Genomic DNA, 17,215 nt, shown 5'->3' with positions numbered 1-17,215 from the left:
CCAGCAGCCATGAAACTGGGAGCAGGCCAGGACACGTACGGCGCCGGAGGCGACTCTGGCCGCGGCGGATCAGCTATGACAATCTCGTCCGTCATGGCTGACATCAAGGAGAAGTTTAAGAACGACGAGGAGGACCAAGGTACGGCTGTAATAAAGATCAGCATCCTCTAGTCTCCCCCTGCTGGGAAGCTGCTGTTCGTACCTTTATCAACTTAAACTGACCGTGAATGTTCCGGTCGCCCCCACAGTGTCGCCATTCCAGGGACTGGACAAGGCTACGGTGCTACAGGAGACCAAGATCTTCTCGGATGCCAACACAGTGACTCGCCACCCCAAGAAATGCTGCCAGCTGATCACCAAGCTGCTGCACATTCTTACACAGGGGGAGCCCTTCACTAGCGCAGAGACCACCGCTGTTTTCTTCGGCGTCACCAAGCTGTTTCAATCCAAAGATGCCAATCTGCGTCGTATGATGTATCTGTTTATCAAGGAAGTGGCCGAGGCCACTGCGGCCGACGAGGTACAGCTCAGCTTACACACGTATAGACACAGCATAGCTGGAAGAGCGCGGACGCTGACGCGTGTTGTGGTTATCAGGTGATCATTGTGACTCAGAGTTTGACCAAGGACATGAGCTCCGACGTGGATCTGTACCGTGCCAACGCTATCCGAGTGCTCTGTCGTATCATTGATGTACGTCTCAGCTACAGTACCAGTGTGGCGCTTGTGATAGTAGACTTATTAATGCTGATATGGTGATGTAGGGCTCCATGTTGAACGCAATTGAGCGCTACATCAAGCAGGCCATTGTGGACCGCAACGCTCTTGTGGCTAGTTCAGCTTTAGTGTCTGGTATTCACCTGATCAAGAACAACCCGGACATCGTGCGACGCTGGGTGAACGAGGTGCAGGAGGCCGCTAACTCCACGCACGACATGGTGCAGTATCACGGCGTCTCGCTCCTGTATCAGATCCGACAGCACGACAAGCTCGCTGTGTCCAAGTTCATCACGCAGCTCCAGAAGACCAACCTGCGTTCCAGCCTTGCTACTTGCTTGCTCATCCGCTATACGGCGGCTCTGTTGCGAGAAAACGCGAACGGTCAAGACGCCGCTCCACTTTATGCCTTCTTGCAGAAGATGCTGCGTCAGAAGAACGAGGTACGTGTACACACTCTCAGAAGATGGATTGATTTTATTAATGTAGTTTGAAGTTGCTAACATTCTTATCGACATGATAGATGGTTATCTATGAGGCTGCCAAGGCTCTATGCGCACTGCCAGTGGACGCGCGTGACCTGACGCAGGCAATTGTCGTGCTGCAGCTGTTCCTGGGCTCGTCAAAGCCTACTCTGCGCTTCGCTGCGGTGCGCACTCTCAGTCAGGTGGCACTTACCCAACCCATGCTTGTGACGCGCTGCAACGAAGACATGGAGGCGCTTATCACGGACTCCAATCGATCTATTGCGACTCTGGCCATCACTACGCTGTTGAAGACTGGTACGTTGGTCGTGGAGATGGCTGCTGTGACTTTGTAGCTAACCGTATCGGTATATATAGGTGCCGAGTCCAGCGTCGACCGTTTGATGAAGCAGATCTCCACGTTCATGGGCGACATTGCCGACGAGTTCAAGATCGTCGTTGTGGAGGCTATTAAGAGCTTGTGCTTGAAGTATCCTCAGAAGCACCGGGTGTTGCTTAATTTTCTGGCCAACTTCCTCCGTGAGGAGGGTGGATACGAGTTCAAGAAGACGATTACGGACGCTATTCTGTTCTTGATCGACCGTATCCAGGAGTGCAAGGAGACTGCGCTGCTTCATTTGTGCGAGTTCATCGAGGACTGCGAGTTCACTCAGTTATCCACCAAGATTCTACGAGTACTGGGTCAGAAGGGACCGACCACGTCTGCACCGGCGCGGTACATTCGTTTCATCCGTAACCGTGTTATTCTGGAGAATGCACCGGTACGCGCTTCGGCCGTTTCGGCCCTTGCTCAGTTTGCTATTCGCGTTGCATCGCTCCGCGTCAGCGTGTCCTCGCTGCTGCAGTGCTGTAAACTTGATGACGATGATGAAGTTCGCGACCGTGCTACCATGTATCTCGCCCTTCTGGAGGGCGATGAGGTCACTAGCCGTACGCTTCTTGTGGAGGACTTCCCCATGAGTGTAGCGGCACTGCAGAAGTCGATTGACCAGTATGAACTGCGCCCCGCTGAAGGTCCGCTTACTTTCGAGGCCCTTCCGCACGTTGAAGTGGTCGAGGACGTCGTCGAAGCTAACGTAGACGACGCCGAAGCTGACAATGATCCGATGCAAGCGGACGCTGCGCCGGAGCCGCAGGACGTTGCTAAGGAACTGTACACGGTGCGTCCAAGCGTGGCTTGCTCTTTAGTATGTGCTCTGCTGACAAATTTCTGCTTCTGTGTCATTTCTGTAGATTCCGGAGTTCGCCGAGCTTGGCACACTCTTCCGTTCGTCCAAGCGCCTGGAGCTAACGGAGGCCGAAACTGAATATGTCGTTAGCTGCACGAAGCACGTGTTCGCGAAGCACATTGTGCTCCAGGTATGTGCACCCATTGAAGGCAAACAGGAGAGAGTATTTCTGCTGATGCTGTCATTGATGTACTTGCCAACAGTTTAAGGTGCTTAACACTGTGAGCGACCAGCTTCTCACGAATGTGAACGTTGGATTCGTGATGGAACCAGAGGAAGTGTGGCAGGTACACTCGGTTGTTCCGCTGGATAAGTTGGCCTACGGGAAGACCGGCTCGTGTTACGTGTGCTTGCAGTACACTGGCGATGGTGTCTACCCCATCGTTCAGCTTGCTAATGTGGAGGTATGTTTCACCGTTGATATCACTGTTTCGTACTGCTGCTGACTATTGTTTTATGCTTCTTCCAGTTGAAGTTCAAGGTACACGAGGTGAACCCGTCGTCCGGTGAAGTCGAAGACGACGGCTTTGACGAGGAGTACCCGATGGAGGAAATCGAGATTGGCTCGTCGGACCTGATGGCCAAGGTTCCCGTCAACGACTTCCGTTCGGCTTGGGAGCACATTGGCGACGGTGCCGAGGTTAAGGGCAGCTATGGTCTGAAGTACAAGAGCCTCGTGGAGGGCGTGGCCGCTGTTATTGAGAACCTCGGCATGCAGCCCTGCGAGAACACGGCTGTGCCGCAGCCAAAGGCGAAGGCGCACATTCTCCTGTTGTCCGGTGTGTTTGTCGGTGGTGTCAAGGCACTGGTGAAGTCGAGAATATCGTTCGATGAGCAGAGCGGCAGCATGATTCTGCAGGTACGTTGTGAATTGTGTTGCTGTACGACCATACATTGCATTCTTGCTAACGTGTTACATCGTGTAGATGGGCGTGCGTTCGGAGGCGGAAGAAATCAGTCAGACCATCATGGACTGCATTAGATAAGAAGCCTGCGTTCGTCGTCCGGATGTTCGGCAGTCGTGTCCATCAGGCAATTGAAATACAACGTGGAATATGTACAGCTCTTGGAGAGGAACATAAGCGAACGTTGGAATTTGAGGAACGTGAGGAACGGAGGAGCACAATTAGCGAGATGCTTACGAGCTATACTTTCTCTCAAAACACAATGGACATTGTTTGTGATTGAATCTGTGTTAGTTGTTGACTACGGCTGCGTAGTGACGTCCAATAGGCCCTCGGACCACAGTCGCAAAAGCATTCCGCGCACTGCGGTTTCGTCGCTGGCAGCCTTTGCTAGCTCGTCAATTGATGCTCCAGGTGTGGAGGTGGCGTACAGCTTCATAAGCGCAGGTGCCAAGTCTCCTGGGAAAGCGATGCTCTTGGGTTGAGGAGGCATTTGCCCAAACGCAGCACTGAGGTCTCCATCTTCGTCATCGCTCTGGTCGTCGCCATGGTCTCCGTCGGCGCTGCTAGTCTCAGCTTCCTCGCCAGCGTCACTACCATCGCCTTCTTCCTCACGTTCCTTGCCCTCCTCATCATCTCCACCGTCACATGTGCACAGGCCCATGTGATGCCGCCTACAGTTGTGCAGCGAGAAATAGACGGCGACAAACGCCTCTTTCATCTCGTCTTCACCAATCGACAAGCGGATATGTGAGCGGTTCTTGAAGCAAATGGAGACGTTTCCATCAAGCGGACTCGGGCCAGACTCGTCATCGTCGTCCTTTCCCTCTGATGGCGGCGGTAGACGGTTTGCAAGCACATCCAGGGCAGCTTCATCAGCAGCCTCCTGCAAGTCTTTTTCACTTACGTGAGCAGCCAGCTTGCCCACCAGCTTCTTGCACGTTGCCATAAACTCCTTCGCCTTTGCCGAGTCCGCTGGGAACTGGGTGCCCACCGAGTCCAGGTAGCCCACCGGAAGACCCTCACGGAACGAGACGTCTGAGTCGAATGCATGACGGATAACACGGGGCAGCGCCACCTCCAGGAAATTAGCCCACGTGTTGTGCTGGTACACTGAGATGGTCACATGCGTGGAAAATTCCTTTTCGTCCGTGCATGCCTGGTGTATGACGCCACGTGGGAAGTACAAGAGGTCTCCTTCCTCCACAGTCAGCTCCATCCACGGCTCACCGATTTGATCCTCTGCCAGGTCCGAGCTGTGTTCACCCGCCAGCTCCACCAGCGGGTGATAAAGCTTCCACTTCTTGCGGCCCTGCGTCTGAACCACAAAAACTTCGACATCATCATGATGCGGCGCCAATGCTTGCGAATTGGCAGGGGTCAAGTATGCGCTGGAGCCTGCCAGACCGCCGAAAACGTCCTCAAACGCTGCATTCAGCTCGTACAGTCCGTCTTCGTATCGTTGCGGCTGGTAGAACTGACAGCTATAGCCTCTGTCCAGCAGACTAGCCACCTGTCGACTCGTAGCATGGCCATTAGTGTCCTCGCCGTCAAAGTTTTCGCGCTCTGAGTCGACGTATCTGCACACCGTGAGGTCCTTGCCGAAGCTCAATGACCGGTGCTGCTTCTCCATGACTTTAAGCAACTTCTTGCGCGAGAACAGATTGCTGTCGAATAATGCGCCCTTGTCTGCCTTGCGCACATGCAGCGGCTTCTTCTCAAAGTACTCGGACAGGAATGTGTCCAGCGACATGCCACCCAGCAGCTTTGTCAACGTGTTCTCAGCCCACTCGCGGCTGCCCTTCTCTCCATTGGTAATTGCAGTTGCAGCAGGAGTAGTAGCATTTGCAGTTTTAGGCGTGTTCTTCTTCTGCTTCTTGTTGGATGTAGCTGGAGCTACATCGGCGTTGCGCTTGCCGCGACGCGCACTCTTCTTGGTGCGGGTCATGCCGATACTGTAGATTCGAAATTCAAAACGGCAAGTTGAACCGTTGGCTCAGAAATCGATTTGCATCCATTTCATGTGTCGAGCACAATCTTAGGCTGTATACCACACCAATCTGGTGTGAAACTGATGTGTCAGTTTTTCGCGCGGTCGCTTGACCATGATGCGGACCTCGGGTGGCCAACGGGCAAGACAGCGGTTCGTGAGCATGTCTGGACTCGTTATGTTGGCGGAAGGCAGCGCTTCCAGGTTCGTGCGCGGAGGATGCGTCCGTACTTGCTACTGTGACGACACTAATGAGACGATTCTCTATCACTCGCAGGACGATGAAGAGCGAAGAAACGATGGCGCATCGAGACACAGAGCAGGAACAAGTACGCTTGAAACTAGAGAATGCGCGCGCTAGGATGGGACCATCCTTGGCGGTCATCCCGACAGGTCGCGAGTACGACTCGCGGCCGGATGCTTCGGGCGAACCGGTGTACGACGCACTGGAAAAGGCTTACAATGCAGCCTTCCTGGTGCACCCGGCGGTGGAGGCGGAACATGTGCATAAAGAGGAGCCTACGGTCCGACATGAGGAGAAGCGGGGGTGAGCTGCAGCTTCAACGAGATTTGCATGGACCTCAAGTGCTGATAATTATGTTTTAGTTTTGTGGGATGCAGGGCCGAAGGGAAGACTACTGGATTTGGGAAGGAAAGTGAGAGCAAGGTTGGTTGTACTGTCAACAGCTGGATAGGTAGTGAATACTGACAGAATTGTGGCATTGTTATGTGTTAAACTAGGACAACACGGCGGACGAGCAAACCTCGTGAGTTGATGGTTTCCATTGAGTTGGACTATAAATTAACGATAGCGTACTAACCGCTGTGAATTCTCATTTTCTCAGACAAGTCGGGACATTGAAGAGTATGTGTCTATCGTCAATGCAGCAGCACGTTGACAGCTCCGAGCAGCGTGAATTGAACGATGGACAGCAGACGAAGGATGTCAGCTCAGCGACCGAAACGCGACGGACTGCCTCGTTAGCTGATCCCGGATCTGAAGGTACAAACTCGGCTGGCGTTGGAGGAAGAAGTGACGCCCCGACATCGCGTTCAGCCGACTCGGTCATGTCGACTTCGTCCCCACCACAGTCTACAATGTTGCCACTTAATCGAACCTCGAGTGAAGACGGGTTTCTATCAGCTTCAGAGCCGAAAAGGAAACCTCAGCACGTGACAAATGGAGGGAAGAACAGGGTGGAGCGAGCTGATCATCTCTCCCTTAACGAGTTCCTTATCGCAGAGCTTGAGGTTTATTGCTCCCAATTGCTGGATAAAGGATTCCCAAAGCGCGGTTCTTCTGGTGCTAGTGACTTAGCTCGGATCACCGGCTTACAGCTCTTCCAGGACCACCAGCGAGCTCTTATGGACTTTGATGACGAGTGGAAAAGGTGAGATCTAGTAGGTTATCGGAACCTGCTGAACCTGCTGACATTTTTTTGCTGCCAGATCCCACGCTGATAGTTTTCGACTCGCACCAACGACGTCCGAAGAACTGCCGAAGGTGTCTTCGACCATAAGCGCCAATCCTTTTCAGCGAGGCACTACAAACCCGTTAGGCATGGACGAATGGGCAACACTTTTGACGCAGGTTCGAGCTTCCAGTACGAAGTCGACTCCAACTGGGACGTCTTATCCTCCACAAGTGATGCTTCGCGGGGATACTGGCGAATTATTTGCTTCGTACAAACGAGGATCGAATGGAGTTATTGTTGGAGGAGACAGTTGTGATGCCGAGCGCCTCAAGGTAGGTCGACATTTGTGCATGTCACGTCGTCTATAACGACTGATCTCTATGATTTGTATCCAGGTCGGTGCGTTTATGGCTCAGGTTGCGTTGTACCAACGCACGTCGGCATTTTATGTCGTGGTGGCCGCCGGTTCGGATCTTGCTCGCTGGGAGAAGGCATTGTCGTCTGAGCAGCTTATCCAGTTGTATCCGTATTGGGGAAGCAAGCAAGATCGTCGAAACCTTTTGCAGCTGCTGAGCAACGAGTATTTTTCAAGCCGGAACCTGTCAGCACACGTTCTACTCACCAGCTACGAAGTATTTATGGAGGATATCGGGATCGTGGCTTCACTGCAGTGTCAGCTCAGTATTATTGAAATTCCAGGACAAGCTACCGATCAGATTGCAGCCATTTGGCCACAACTGCTTTCGCTTCGATGTCGCCAACGGTTGCTGCTTTGCCAGCCTTCGTTTACTATCGACGCGCGAAAGCTACTCCACTTTCTCGTGCCCGAACTGTTTAGCTCACGACGAAAGCTGCTGGTGAGCTATTGCATAGCTGTCGCTTTTTGCTACTTCCCAGGCTTACTGACGTACTATTGTTGTTGCGGATTTGTGTTTGGTAGGCATGGAATAGTGCAGCTCTTCATCCAGATCAAATAGGTGTGGCGTGCAACATGGTGAAGGCATTCATGCTCGACTCGAATGAGGAAGCCTGCTCGACGTTTATGACGAAGGTGGAGTCGCGTACCAAACAGAACAGCGAAATCGAGATGGCTGCTTTGGACACACTCAACAAACAAGGCATTGTGAGAGCAATAGAGCCGTCAATTATGGTGCCTGTGAAGCGAGTAGTGAATAGGAAATCTCGCAGCCGTCCTAGTGCACACGTCCCGGCGAAGGTGAAATCCCTTCTTATACGTTTTTCTGTCTTTCACGGATACTAACTCGCTTGCTTGTCGACAGGGCAAACTTGAACCGGAAGATGCCGCGATGGATCCTGTGGACTCGCAACTGACGATCAAGGCACCGATTGCCGTCAAGAAGCGTAGAGGTAGCGATGGGACACCAGGTTCTCGCCAACGAATTGGGCGTTGTGGCAAATGCTCGGGGTGCTTGGCGGAGGACTGTATGAAATGTGGACACTGCCAGGACATGAAGAAATACGGTGGACCAGGTCTTCGCAAGCAGTCCTGTAAGGACCGCAAGTGCTTAAATCCGAAGATATGGGGATATGCGACAAGAAAGAGGAAGCGCAGCAAGACGAAGCGTGCTGGATCCAGAGATGCGAGCAGCGTGAAGGGTGAAATGGAGGCGGATGACGATGGCTCTGTGGCGTATTCGTCTGCAGAGAGCGACGGAGAGTCTGTGTCGACCGCAACGTACGGGAACGGGGACTCGGATGACGAGTCTCTTCGATATTCCGATGCAACGATGAATTCTCCACGTGACTTGTTGCTACCGGCGAGCGACACATTACTGGACGATAAGTTGTCTCTCAGTGACTTAAGTTCTCGATCTGCCAAGTCACGTGTGGTGCGGTGTGGGGAATGCGAAGGGTGCAACGCTCCTGATTGCATGAAATGTCCTCATTGCCTCGATATGAAGAAGTATGGAGGACCTGGACTACGGAAGCAAACGTGCAAAAACCGCAAGTGCAATGCTCCAAAGATCCTGATGCTGAATAAAGCCAAGGGAGGTCATGATCAGTATGTTGACGAGAAGGGCAACGTGGTGTACACTGGACTGAATGACAGCACATTCCCGGGTTTTTATGAGGCTCCAGATCGAGCAGAATCAGCGTCGCCTAGTGCCAAAAGCGAGTCTGGGGCACTGACTATGATTCAGGAGTGCGAGCGCTACGTGAGGCCTCGACTGGTGTTTACTTGTGTGGATTGTGCTGCTCGTTTCAGTTCGAGTAGAGTGCTCAATTTCCATACCCGGGTAGAACACGCTTCAACTAACCAAGGGACAAGCTGTACGGCGTTGGAGCGAGAGGCAAGTCGGATGTTCTTGCGACCAGTTTATCAAAACGCCATGATGAGTGCTCAACTCAAGCAGCAAGAGAGAAGCTCACAGAATTCACCACTGGGATATGCGAAGCTGGAGGTACGATATGGCTCGCAGTTGCCGATACACTGATGCGGTTAGACTCACTGTTCTTTTTATTGATATGATACAGGGTCAGAGTTTCCAGTATTTCTTCATTGAGCCGTTCGTAGTGCTTGGACGGATGGAGTCTCAGTGGTGCACTCTGTACAAGGACATGGGCTTTGGGAACCTCCAGGGTCTTCCTGGCGGCCTTGTCGATTGTCATATCGGCAACGACAGTATGATTGCAACGAGACATGCAGTGATCTCGTGGAACGCTCTCACCGGCAGCTTCGTGATCGAGTGTCTGAGTCTCCGAACGCCGATTTCCGTTAACGGACGGGAGCTCAGCTTTTCATCGCCCCCAGCAGCGCTAAGCAGCCGCAACTTAATTCAGATCGGTGCGAGTGTCTTTTACTTCCTGTTGCCAAGAACGACAAAGGAGAGCTCGACAAGCAGCACCCCACGTGCGTAGGCGTGTAATGAAGGAAACATCGAATACAGCTAAACCTGCTTAGGTGATGTGCTTCAGCTGTCGAGAGATGGAAGTCACAACGGCTCGCGATAGAAAAAATAGGCATTGGAGAGATTTTCAGCAGAAAAACATGAAAAACATCAGGGCATCGCCACAACTTTCTCCCAGACCAGGCTTTCCCAGGGACTGTCCAGTCTAGAAGATAATGTAGGCGGCTGGACTGGTTAGTGCTTATCGACCCTCACACAACACGGGCCCTGGGGACCGGGCTCCCTTGGACTAGTACTCTTCCTCTTCTCGTCAATCATCACCAGCGTCGTCACGGCGTGGCGATACTGACCGACGGCTTCTTCAGATTGCTGACGCTCCCCACGCCTGTGCTTGACTAACCTCCAAAGTTCATTCACCCAAACAATCCGTGAGGCTTGCTGTTTTCCAACTACGGCACTTGTCAAGGCGAGGACTCCTCGGCCCTCGAATGTTCCAACTGCTACTCGTTTTGCCTGTTCTTGGTCTCTTGCCCAAGTAATGGGTGTTGCAAAGGCATGGAGACCACCGCGACGAGTTCGAGAGCATTACGAAGGCATCATGATAATAAATCCTGAAGTCATCGTGTTTGTAAATCTGACACATTTATTTCTACCAATCAAGTACCAGGACAATTCATTTGATTTCATTAAGGCTTTGTCAAATACTGGTGGCCAGTGGCTGGCCGCCAATCCATCAGCAACATCTTCCACACTCAGATCGGTCCTCTAGCACGCCGTACGTAGCAGTAGTAAACCAGGCAACATGGTCGTCGCAGGAATTGACATCGGCACGACGCACGGATGCGTTGGCGTGTGGCACAACGGCAAGGTGAACATTATCGCCAACGACCAGGGATTCCGTACTACGCCCACGTACGTGTGCTTCGAAGGCGAGGAGGTGATCGTGGGTGACACGGCTGTCAACAAGCTGCCGTCGCACGCCGACAACACCATTTTCCACCTCAACCGCATTCTGGGCAAGGCCCACGCCGATATTAAGGACCGTGACTTTGTCAAGGAGTGGCCTTTCGATGTCACGCAGGGCTCCGAGGGTGCTCAGGTCGAGACCCAGCGCAACGGCGAAAAGCACCCCGTGACCCCTGTGGAATTTATGGCTGTACTGCTGCAGAACCTTAAGGAATTGGCTGAGGACTTTACGGGCGAGAAGCTTGAGCACGTGGTCATTAGCAAACCAGCTCACACGGACGACAAGTACACGGAGCTGTTGGACGCCGCCGCCAAACAGGCCGGTGTCAATGTGTTGACGTACCTGAGCGAGCCTCTAGCCGCTGCCATTGCCTACGGACTGGACGAGGCTACCAGCAATGAGAAGCCCGAGTATGTGCTTGTGTTCGACATTGGAGGTGCCACCCACGACGTGACTCTGCTTAACGCCGACAAGGGTCTGTTCGAGGTTGTGGCCAGCAAGGGCAAGGACACTCTTGGCGGAGAGAACTTCACGGCTGCCGTGTTCGAGCACTGTGCCAAGTCGTTCATGCGCAAGACCAAGCTGGACGTCAAGACCAACCAGAAAACGTCCAGCCGTCTTCGCATTGCATGCGAGACCGCCAAGCGCTCGCTGTCCACACAGACGCAGGCGAACATCGAGGTCGACTCTCTTATGGAGGGCGAGGACTTTGCGCTCAAGCTGTCGCGTCCTCGTTTCGAGGAACTCATTACTGACTACGTGAACGAGACGATCACCGAGATCGACGCTATTCTGGAGGAGAACGAACTCGAGAAGGAGGACATCGACCACGTTGTGCTGGTTGGTGGCTCTACACGTATCCCGCTGGTGCAGAACCTTGTCAAGAAGTACTTTGAGGGCAAGAACGTACGTACGCAGATGTCGCCCGATGAGGCTGTCGCTTTCGGTGCCACCATCGAGGCTTCGGGTCTTGCCGAGCTCGTGGACGTGCCCGAGCCGGAGAAGCCACTGAACATGGTGAACGTGGTGCCGCTCAACCTGTCTGTGGCTCTGGCCAATGGCAGTGTGTCGGAGCTTATCCAGCGCGACACTATCTTGCCCGCCACGGCTACGGAGCTGTTCACGACCTCGGAGGACAACCAGGAGGCTGTGTTCCTGCAGATCTACGAGGGCCAGCGTTTGATGGCCAAGGACAACACGCTCGTAGCGCAGCTGAGTGTGTCCGGCATTACCCCGCAGCCTAAGGGCGACGCTGAGATCGAGGTGACCTTCACTGTCAGCTCCAAGGGCGTCCTTACGGTGACTGCCGCGGAGCGCAAGGCCGGCAAGAAGTCGCTTGAGGTGACGCAGGACTCCAAGCGTCTGACTCCCGCTGACGTTGCCGCTATCGTCAAGAAGGCCGAGGATGCCGCTGACGAGGATGACGAGCTGTTGGCCCAGCTGGAGGATGCCGAGGAGGAGGCTGAACTCGCTGCCGTTGCCCCTGAGGTTGAAGCCGCCAGCGCCCCCGCCGTGCCTGTCGTGCCCACGCAGGACCTAGACTAAACTACAAATCACTAATAGCTTGCACACACAATGCAAGACACGTTATTTGTTTCTCCAACGTCCATGTCTCGCTGCCACTTGCCCATGTCAATTTCCATCGATGCTTTAGCCACACTGCAACTCTATTGGCTGAAAACAGCGGGATCCATGCATTCCAAAAAGACGAGTCTAAAAAGCCAGCAAAACATCATAAAAACATGGACGACGACGTCAAGTCCGCGGCGAATGCCATGAACGTACGTGGCTTGATGCGACCAACACGCTGATATATTACCTCATCTCCTCGTGGGACACTAGCTTACATCTAACCGCTGTTTATACTGCCCCTTTCGGTTCAACGACCGCACAGGATCGAGGCGCCGACCTCAACTTCGGTACGTTTGTTCACTGGGGCGGAATGAACTTATACGACCACTTTAGCTGACTGCTTACGGGTTGGTTGGACATGGTAAAGAGGTCTCGGTGGTCGAAGGCGATGAGCTGGAGGACGGACTTATGTCCCCGAAGGTTAGGGACACACTCATGGGCGCCAAAAACGCTGCTTATGGAGAAGACGACACACCTGCACGCCCCGTGGGTCTGTGCGGCTGCTTCAGCTTGGCGTTCTACCAACCGGTTTGTCGCAGTTGATAGTGTGTGCATGCTACGAGGCGTAACCTAACTCTTTTGCTTCTTGGAATGTCCAATAGTACTTCAATGTCGACACGTCGGATGTTCAGCAGCGTCTCATGCGAGCGCTGGTGCCGTTCAAGAAGGACCCTACGTTTGCTGAGCTGGCACTGAAGTCCCCCGATGCGTATGGTCCGTTTTGGCTCTCCACGACACTTATCTTCTGCCTGGCGTCGTGCAGTAATGCAGCGTCCTTCTTGGACTACGAAGGCAACGCAGACGAGTGGTCATACGACTTCAGTCGCCTGGCCTCTGCCTACACATTAGTGGAGATCTTTTTACTGGGCCTGCCCATGCTGATCTGGCTAGTTGGCAAGTACTTCCAAGTGCCGATGACGCTGCTCTTCCTCGTGTGTCTGTACGGCTACTCCTCGATCATGTTCATCCCAGCAGCGGTAAGAGCTCATCGATATTGTCGCAGTGTGAAGTGGACATGTGACTGACACGCTAACAACATTCTGTATGCAGATATTGTGCGTTTCACCGGTCGACGGCTTGGATTGGGTAGTGATGCTGATTGCCATGGCGTGGTCGCTCTACTTCCTGCTCTACAACCTCTGGCACGTCATTTCGGAGCATTTGACGAAGGAGAAGATGCTACCAGTACTGGCCGTTATCAGGTGCGTACGCTTGTTTGGCCTGTGATTCGTCATTCTGAGCTGTAAATGCTGACTTGGTAGTGTTATCCTCCTTCGTAGCGGAGCGCACATGATGTGGGCCATTCTTTTGAAGCTTCTGTTCTTTTAGGTGACATTGTGTGCTTACATAACTCAATACGAGCGCTGTCTGTTCCAAGCATCATCAAAGCACATTGCATGCGGTATACACACTGAATTGCATTACCAAACGGTGCACATGACACTAAAATATGACAACGAACAAGGTGATAAACACAATGACACCAAGGCCGCCAGGACCAGCACTTAACGCATGTCTACACGATCTGGATTTCCTCCTCGTCATCGCTGTCCAAGCTCATTCCACTCTCCGCGTTCAGCATCATTTCTCGCTCGTCATCCGGATGTACAGCCAACTCCTCGAAGTCAATATCTTTGCCGATAGTCGCGGGCTGATCTGACCGGTTCCTGCACATAATAACACAATTGTTCAGCCGTAGTATTACAGAGCCATCAAAGTTGGTGAGCGTACTTGAGGAAAATCGCTAATCTGACGTACTGCACTGCATTGCGCAGGGCCAGCACCGAATCCGCCGCAACCTCTTCCAGCTCGCCTAACACGCCCTCCCCTTCGTTAAAGTACATGGCCACGGACACCAGGCTCATAACTGCAGAGCAGATAGCATATCATGAGTTACAGTGCCTTCAGCATCGCCACTTAAATCAACGCACCTAACGCGACGACGTCGAAGATGTTGCACCATTTGTGCCAGAATCTCTGCCATGATATGCAAAGTCAGACCTCACTACTCCTTGTACCTGCCACTTCAATTGCAGCATCACTCACCTTCTTAAACGCCATCATACGCAGCAGCACCTCGAACACCAACAGCGCACTGACCGTGATCTCCAGTGAGATGAACACGACTGACGACGGACTATAATAACACAACAGACTCGTTAGAATGCCCACGCTTATTCCACTTCTTGGTTTTAATAAGACATACATCTTCCAGTCATTCATCCCTGTCTGTCGTTAGCAATAAGCACAGTGCAATCGTATCAGTTATTAGATCTCTCTCAGCAACTTTGTGTTAACGGATATAGTAAATGAGACTGCAATTGCTCACCCAGGCGACGCATACAATGCTAGAGGCGATCATGAAGAAATACACGAGGCGGTAGAAGCTGGAGAAGTAGAGCCGACTGGACACCGTCATGACGTACTCCTTGCATCCGATATGGGACGCCGCCGGCTCCGCCGCGCCCGCCACCATCGCGTAGCCCTTGGGCGCCTTCATTGCCTCGCGAAAGTGACGATAACTTAGCTGAACTGATTCATTTCGACATCTGAGTCGATAGATGATTGGATAAAAAGAACAAATCAAAAGCTATCATGCTGACTCGATGGTTGCTTGAGGAAGTCCCGGTTGACGGCGTCAGGGCGTCAGTGACGCAGGGGGAAATATCGCTGACGCTCTTAATTGGCCTGTAAACGAGAGGGATCACATACGTGGATATGCTGGTACAAGCTCCACATGAATTGGCTCAGCATAGTTCACGAAAGCCCTGGCAAAGCCAATTCTTGAAGAGTGGACTTTTAACTTGATTCTGTTGCTGCAAGCAGCCCTCTCGCCGAGAGTCTCGACCACCCTGAGTCCTTTGCGCCTGCGGGTCTACATGTAATAGACCGTCTATAGACTCTATAGAGTGTGCCCGGCAAGATGTTGGCATAATCCAAGCGGGTTACATATTGAAGTTCATGCAAAAAGGACCTTTTAAAGGTGTCACGAACGTGGGACTGGATGGGAATGATAGGTTTAACGCGTGATGCAAGTGTTGCCTCTGGATGCCATTCACGGCGCTTGCGACGTGATGGTGGCTGACCAGGATGCCTGCTCTACTTGCGAATTCACAGACTCACTTTGGAATTTGCTCCGCCTGGTGCACATCTGCCCAGGACATCCCCCAAACAATGGTCTTCCGCCTCGCGAACGCTGTTACCGTACTATCTGCTGCAACGTCACTCATCTCGGTGCATCAAACCGCGGCCGAGTCTATCTGCACGCTCAGCGACTCCGAAACGTGCGCCGTCGACTCACTCACACCTTCCGACGACGATGGCAGCGTGATCATCTACCCGGGAGGCAACACGCGTTGTGCTTTCGATGACTACACGGACTCGAATACAACGTTCTCCACGAACTCGACGTATTTCTTCCAAGCGTTTCCGAATGGAGGCTCGGACAAGTCGAAGCTGATGATTTTATTCCAAGGCGGTGGAGCCTGTGCCGATAAAGGCACGTGTGCGTTCGGCTTGCAGTGCTCTCTGGGTGCCAGTGCCACATTTTCGACTGCAGCCACTGCTAGCAGTGCAGGTGTACTTGACCGCTCGCTACCGGATAACATGTTCAAAGACTGGAACATTGTCTTCATCCCTTACTGCACGGGTGACATTCACATTGGCAACCGAGTCACGGCTGCCTACGAGAGCGGCATTGAGGTACTTCTAGGCAACTCGCAGCGTCTGGGACACGACTACGCGATGCACATGAATGGATACAACAATACCATGGCGGTGCTGGACTGGGCACTCGAGAACTACCCAGACGTGGACAACCTCATCGTTGGCGGCGAAAGTGCTGGGTCTCTTGGTGCTCAAGTCCACAGCGCAAAGATTGCTGAGATGTGGGACGTTGACGCCAAGGGTGCGAGATTCTCGGTGTTGGCCGATAGCTACGTCGGTGTCGTGCCGGAAGACCACCCGGCAGCAGAACTCTTGGTGTACTACGGTGCATGCACCAACGACTTCGGTTTGTCTGAGGACATTGTGGCGGCTTGCGAAGCTGGAACTGCCACTACCATTGAGATGATCGATGCGCTGTTGGACGCACAACCTGAAGGAAATTGGCTCTTCATCGACAGCAAAGGAGACAAGACTCAGCGCTACTTCTACGCCCTTGTCGAAGAAGGTATCTTGGGTTATCCCTTCTCGGACTTGATTTCGGAGGCAGATTTCTTCTCAAACATGAGCACAATCCTGGATTCGTACCGCAAAGTAAGCTCTCGTATCACAACTTTCTACGTGGAAGGTACGAAGCATGTCTTCCTGGCCGATTCGAACTTTACGAGATATAAGAGCGATGAAGGTTTGCTACTAGGTGATGTTATCAATGAATGGCTCATCTCAAACTCGAGCTTGAATTCAAACTCGACCGAGACACCGACTGGAAGTCCTAGTCCGATTACGGTGACACCCGGTGCAACTACGGCAACTCCTCCGGCGACAGCAGACGCACCAGGCACCTCCCCGTCTTCCTCCCCGAGTACGCCTACGTCTCCAAGCCCCACTACATTATCGACGACTGCACCCAGTGCTGCCGCTACCTCCGCGCCCCGCGCGTGCTAGGAGCATTGAAATAAACTTTTGACCGTTCACCGTCTCGTAAGAAGGCTCAACTGAATGCAAACTTTAATTTCTGTGAGCCGGGATCTTGATTCCTCTTGTAGCAAATCTTCTTCGATCCAACCTTGCTTCCAAACACTTCGGTAACTCACGCACCGAAAACGACGATGCGGAGGTACAGTACGTGTACCACGAGCTGAGCAGGGCGGACATGATCATCAATCTCCGACAATTGCGTAATATCCTTGCAGCTCAACAAGAAGTTGACACGCATTTGATGCTCTCAAATTCCTTTATGTACAGTATGTCAACTTGACATTGTCAAGGAAACAATGTCCAGGTTGATGACATCAAGTTGAAGTTGTCAGGACAGTGGAGGTATCGTTTAACAGCACGACAG

At 52.7% G+C, this 17,215-nt stretch overlaps 7 protein-coding genes across 7 annotated transcripts; 5 read left to right on the top strand and 2 right to left on the bottom strand.

Moving 5' to 3' along the window:
- Nucleotides 1–9: 9 nt before the first annotated feature.
- Nucleotides 10–3,620, top strand: PITG_03549 (coatomer subunit gamma, putative; the record flags this gene model as incomplete). Its single annotated transcript, XM_002906564.1, has 10 exons — nucleotides 10–139; nucleotides 249–520; nucleotides 598–693; nucleotides 765–1,160; nucleotides 1,241–1,499; nucleotides 1,560–2,362; nucleotides 2,436–2,561; nucleotides 2,635–2,835; nucleotides 2,901–3,290; nucleotides 3,358–3,620. The coding sequence occupies 10 exons, from the start codon at nucleotides 10–12 to the stop codon at nucleotides 3,415–3,417; spliced, it is 2,733 nt and encodes a 910-aa protein (XP_002906610.1).
- Nucleotides 3,621–3,726: 106 nt separating this feature from the next.
- PITG_03548 (nucleolar protein, putative) lies at nucleotides 3,727–5,305 on the bottom strand (the record flags this gene model as incomplete). Its single annotated transcript, XM_002906563.1, has 2 exons — nucleotides 3,727–3,730; nucleotides 3,768–5,305. The coding sequence occupies 2 exons, from the start codon at nucleotides 5,282–5,284 to the stop codon at nucleotides 3,727–3,729; spliced, it is 1,521 nt and encodes a 506-aa protein (XP_002906609.1).
- Nucleotides 5,306–7,148: 1,843 nt separating this feature from the next.
- On the top strand, nucleotides 7,149–9,621 carry PITG_03547 (uncharacterized protein; the record flags this gene model as incomplete). The annotated part of the gene is made up of 4 exons (XM_002906562.1): nucleotides 7,149–7,598; nucleotides 7,682–7,957; nucleotides 8,022–9,164; nucleotides 9,238–9,621. 4 exons carry the CDS (start codon nucleotides 7,149–7,151, stop codon nucleotides 9,619–9,621), a joined length of 2,253 nt encoding a protein of 750 aa, XP_002906608.1.
- A 735-nt stretch (nucleotides 9,622–10,356) lies between these two features.
- Nucleotides 10,357–12,181, top strand: PITG_03546 (hsp70-like protein; the record flags this gene model as incomplete). The annotated part of the gene is made up of 1 exon (XM_002906561.1): nucleotides 10,357–12,181. One exon carries the CDS (start codon nucleotides 10,414–10,416, stop codon nucleotides 12,121–12,123), a length of 1,710 nt encoding a protein of 569 aa, XP_002906607.1.
- A 145-nt stretch (nucleotides 12,182–12,326) lies between these two features.
- On the top strand, nucleotides 12,327–13,539 carry PITG_03545 (uncharacterized protein; the record flags this gene model as incomplete). Its single annotated transcript, XM_002906560.1, has 6 exons — nucleotides 12,327–12,359; nucleotides 12,473–12,497; nucleotides 12,578–12,738; nucleotides 12,813–13,187; nucleotides 13,261–13,412; nucleotides 13,491–13,539. The coding sequence occupies 4 exons, from the start codon at nucleotides 12,619–12,621 to the stop codon at nucleotides 13,537–13,539; spliced, it is 696 nt and encodes a 231-aa protein (XP_002906606.1).
- Nucleotides 13,540–13,726: 187 nt separating this feature from the next.
- On the bottom strand, nucleotides 13,727–14,710 carry PITG_03544 (uncharacterized protein; the record flags this gene model as incomplete). Its single annotated transcript, XM_002906559.1, has 6 exons — nucleotides 13,727–13,877; nucleotides 13,942–14,077; nucleotides 14,142–14,187; nucleotides 14,257–14,347; nucleotides 14,417–14,439; nucleotides 14,540–14,710. The coding sequence occupies 6 exons, from the start codon at nucleotides 14,708–14,710 to the stop codon at nucleotides 13,727–13,729; spliced, it is 618 nt and encodes a 205-aa protein (XP_002906605.1).
- Nucleotides 14,711–15,300: 590 nt separating this feature from the next.
- On the top strand, nucleotides 15,301–16,818 carry PITG_22718 (uncharacterized protein; the record flags this gene model as incomplete). The annotated part of the gene is made up of 1 exon (XM_002906558.1): nucleotides 15,301–16,818. One exon carries the CDS (start codon nucleotides 15,301–15,303, stop codon nucleotides 16,816–16,818), a length of 1,518 nt encoding a protein of 505 aa, XP_002906604.1.
- Between the last annotated feature and the right edge of the window lie 397 nt (nucleotides 16,819–17,215).

This window comes from Phytophthora infestans, genomic scaffold (genome assembly GCF_000142945.1).
Source record: "Phytophthora infestans T30-4 supercont1.4 genomic scaffold, whole genome shotgun sequence".
Classification (NCBI taxonomy): domain Eukaryota; phylum Oomycota; class Peronosporomycetes; order Peronosporales; family Peronosporaceae; genus Phytophthora; species Phytophthora infestans.
The sequence above is the reverse complement of the archived record's forward strand: the minus strand, read 5'-3'. Positions and strand labels throughout refer to the sequence as shown.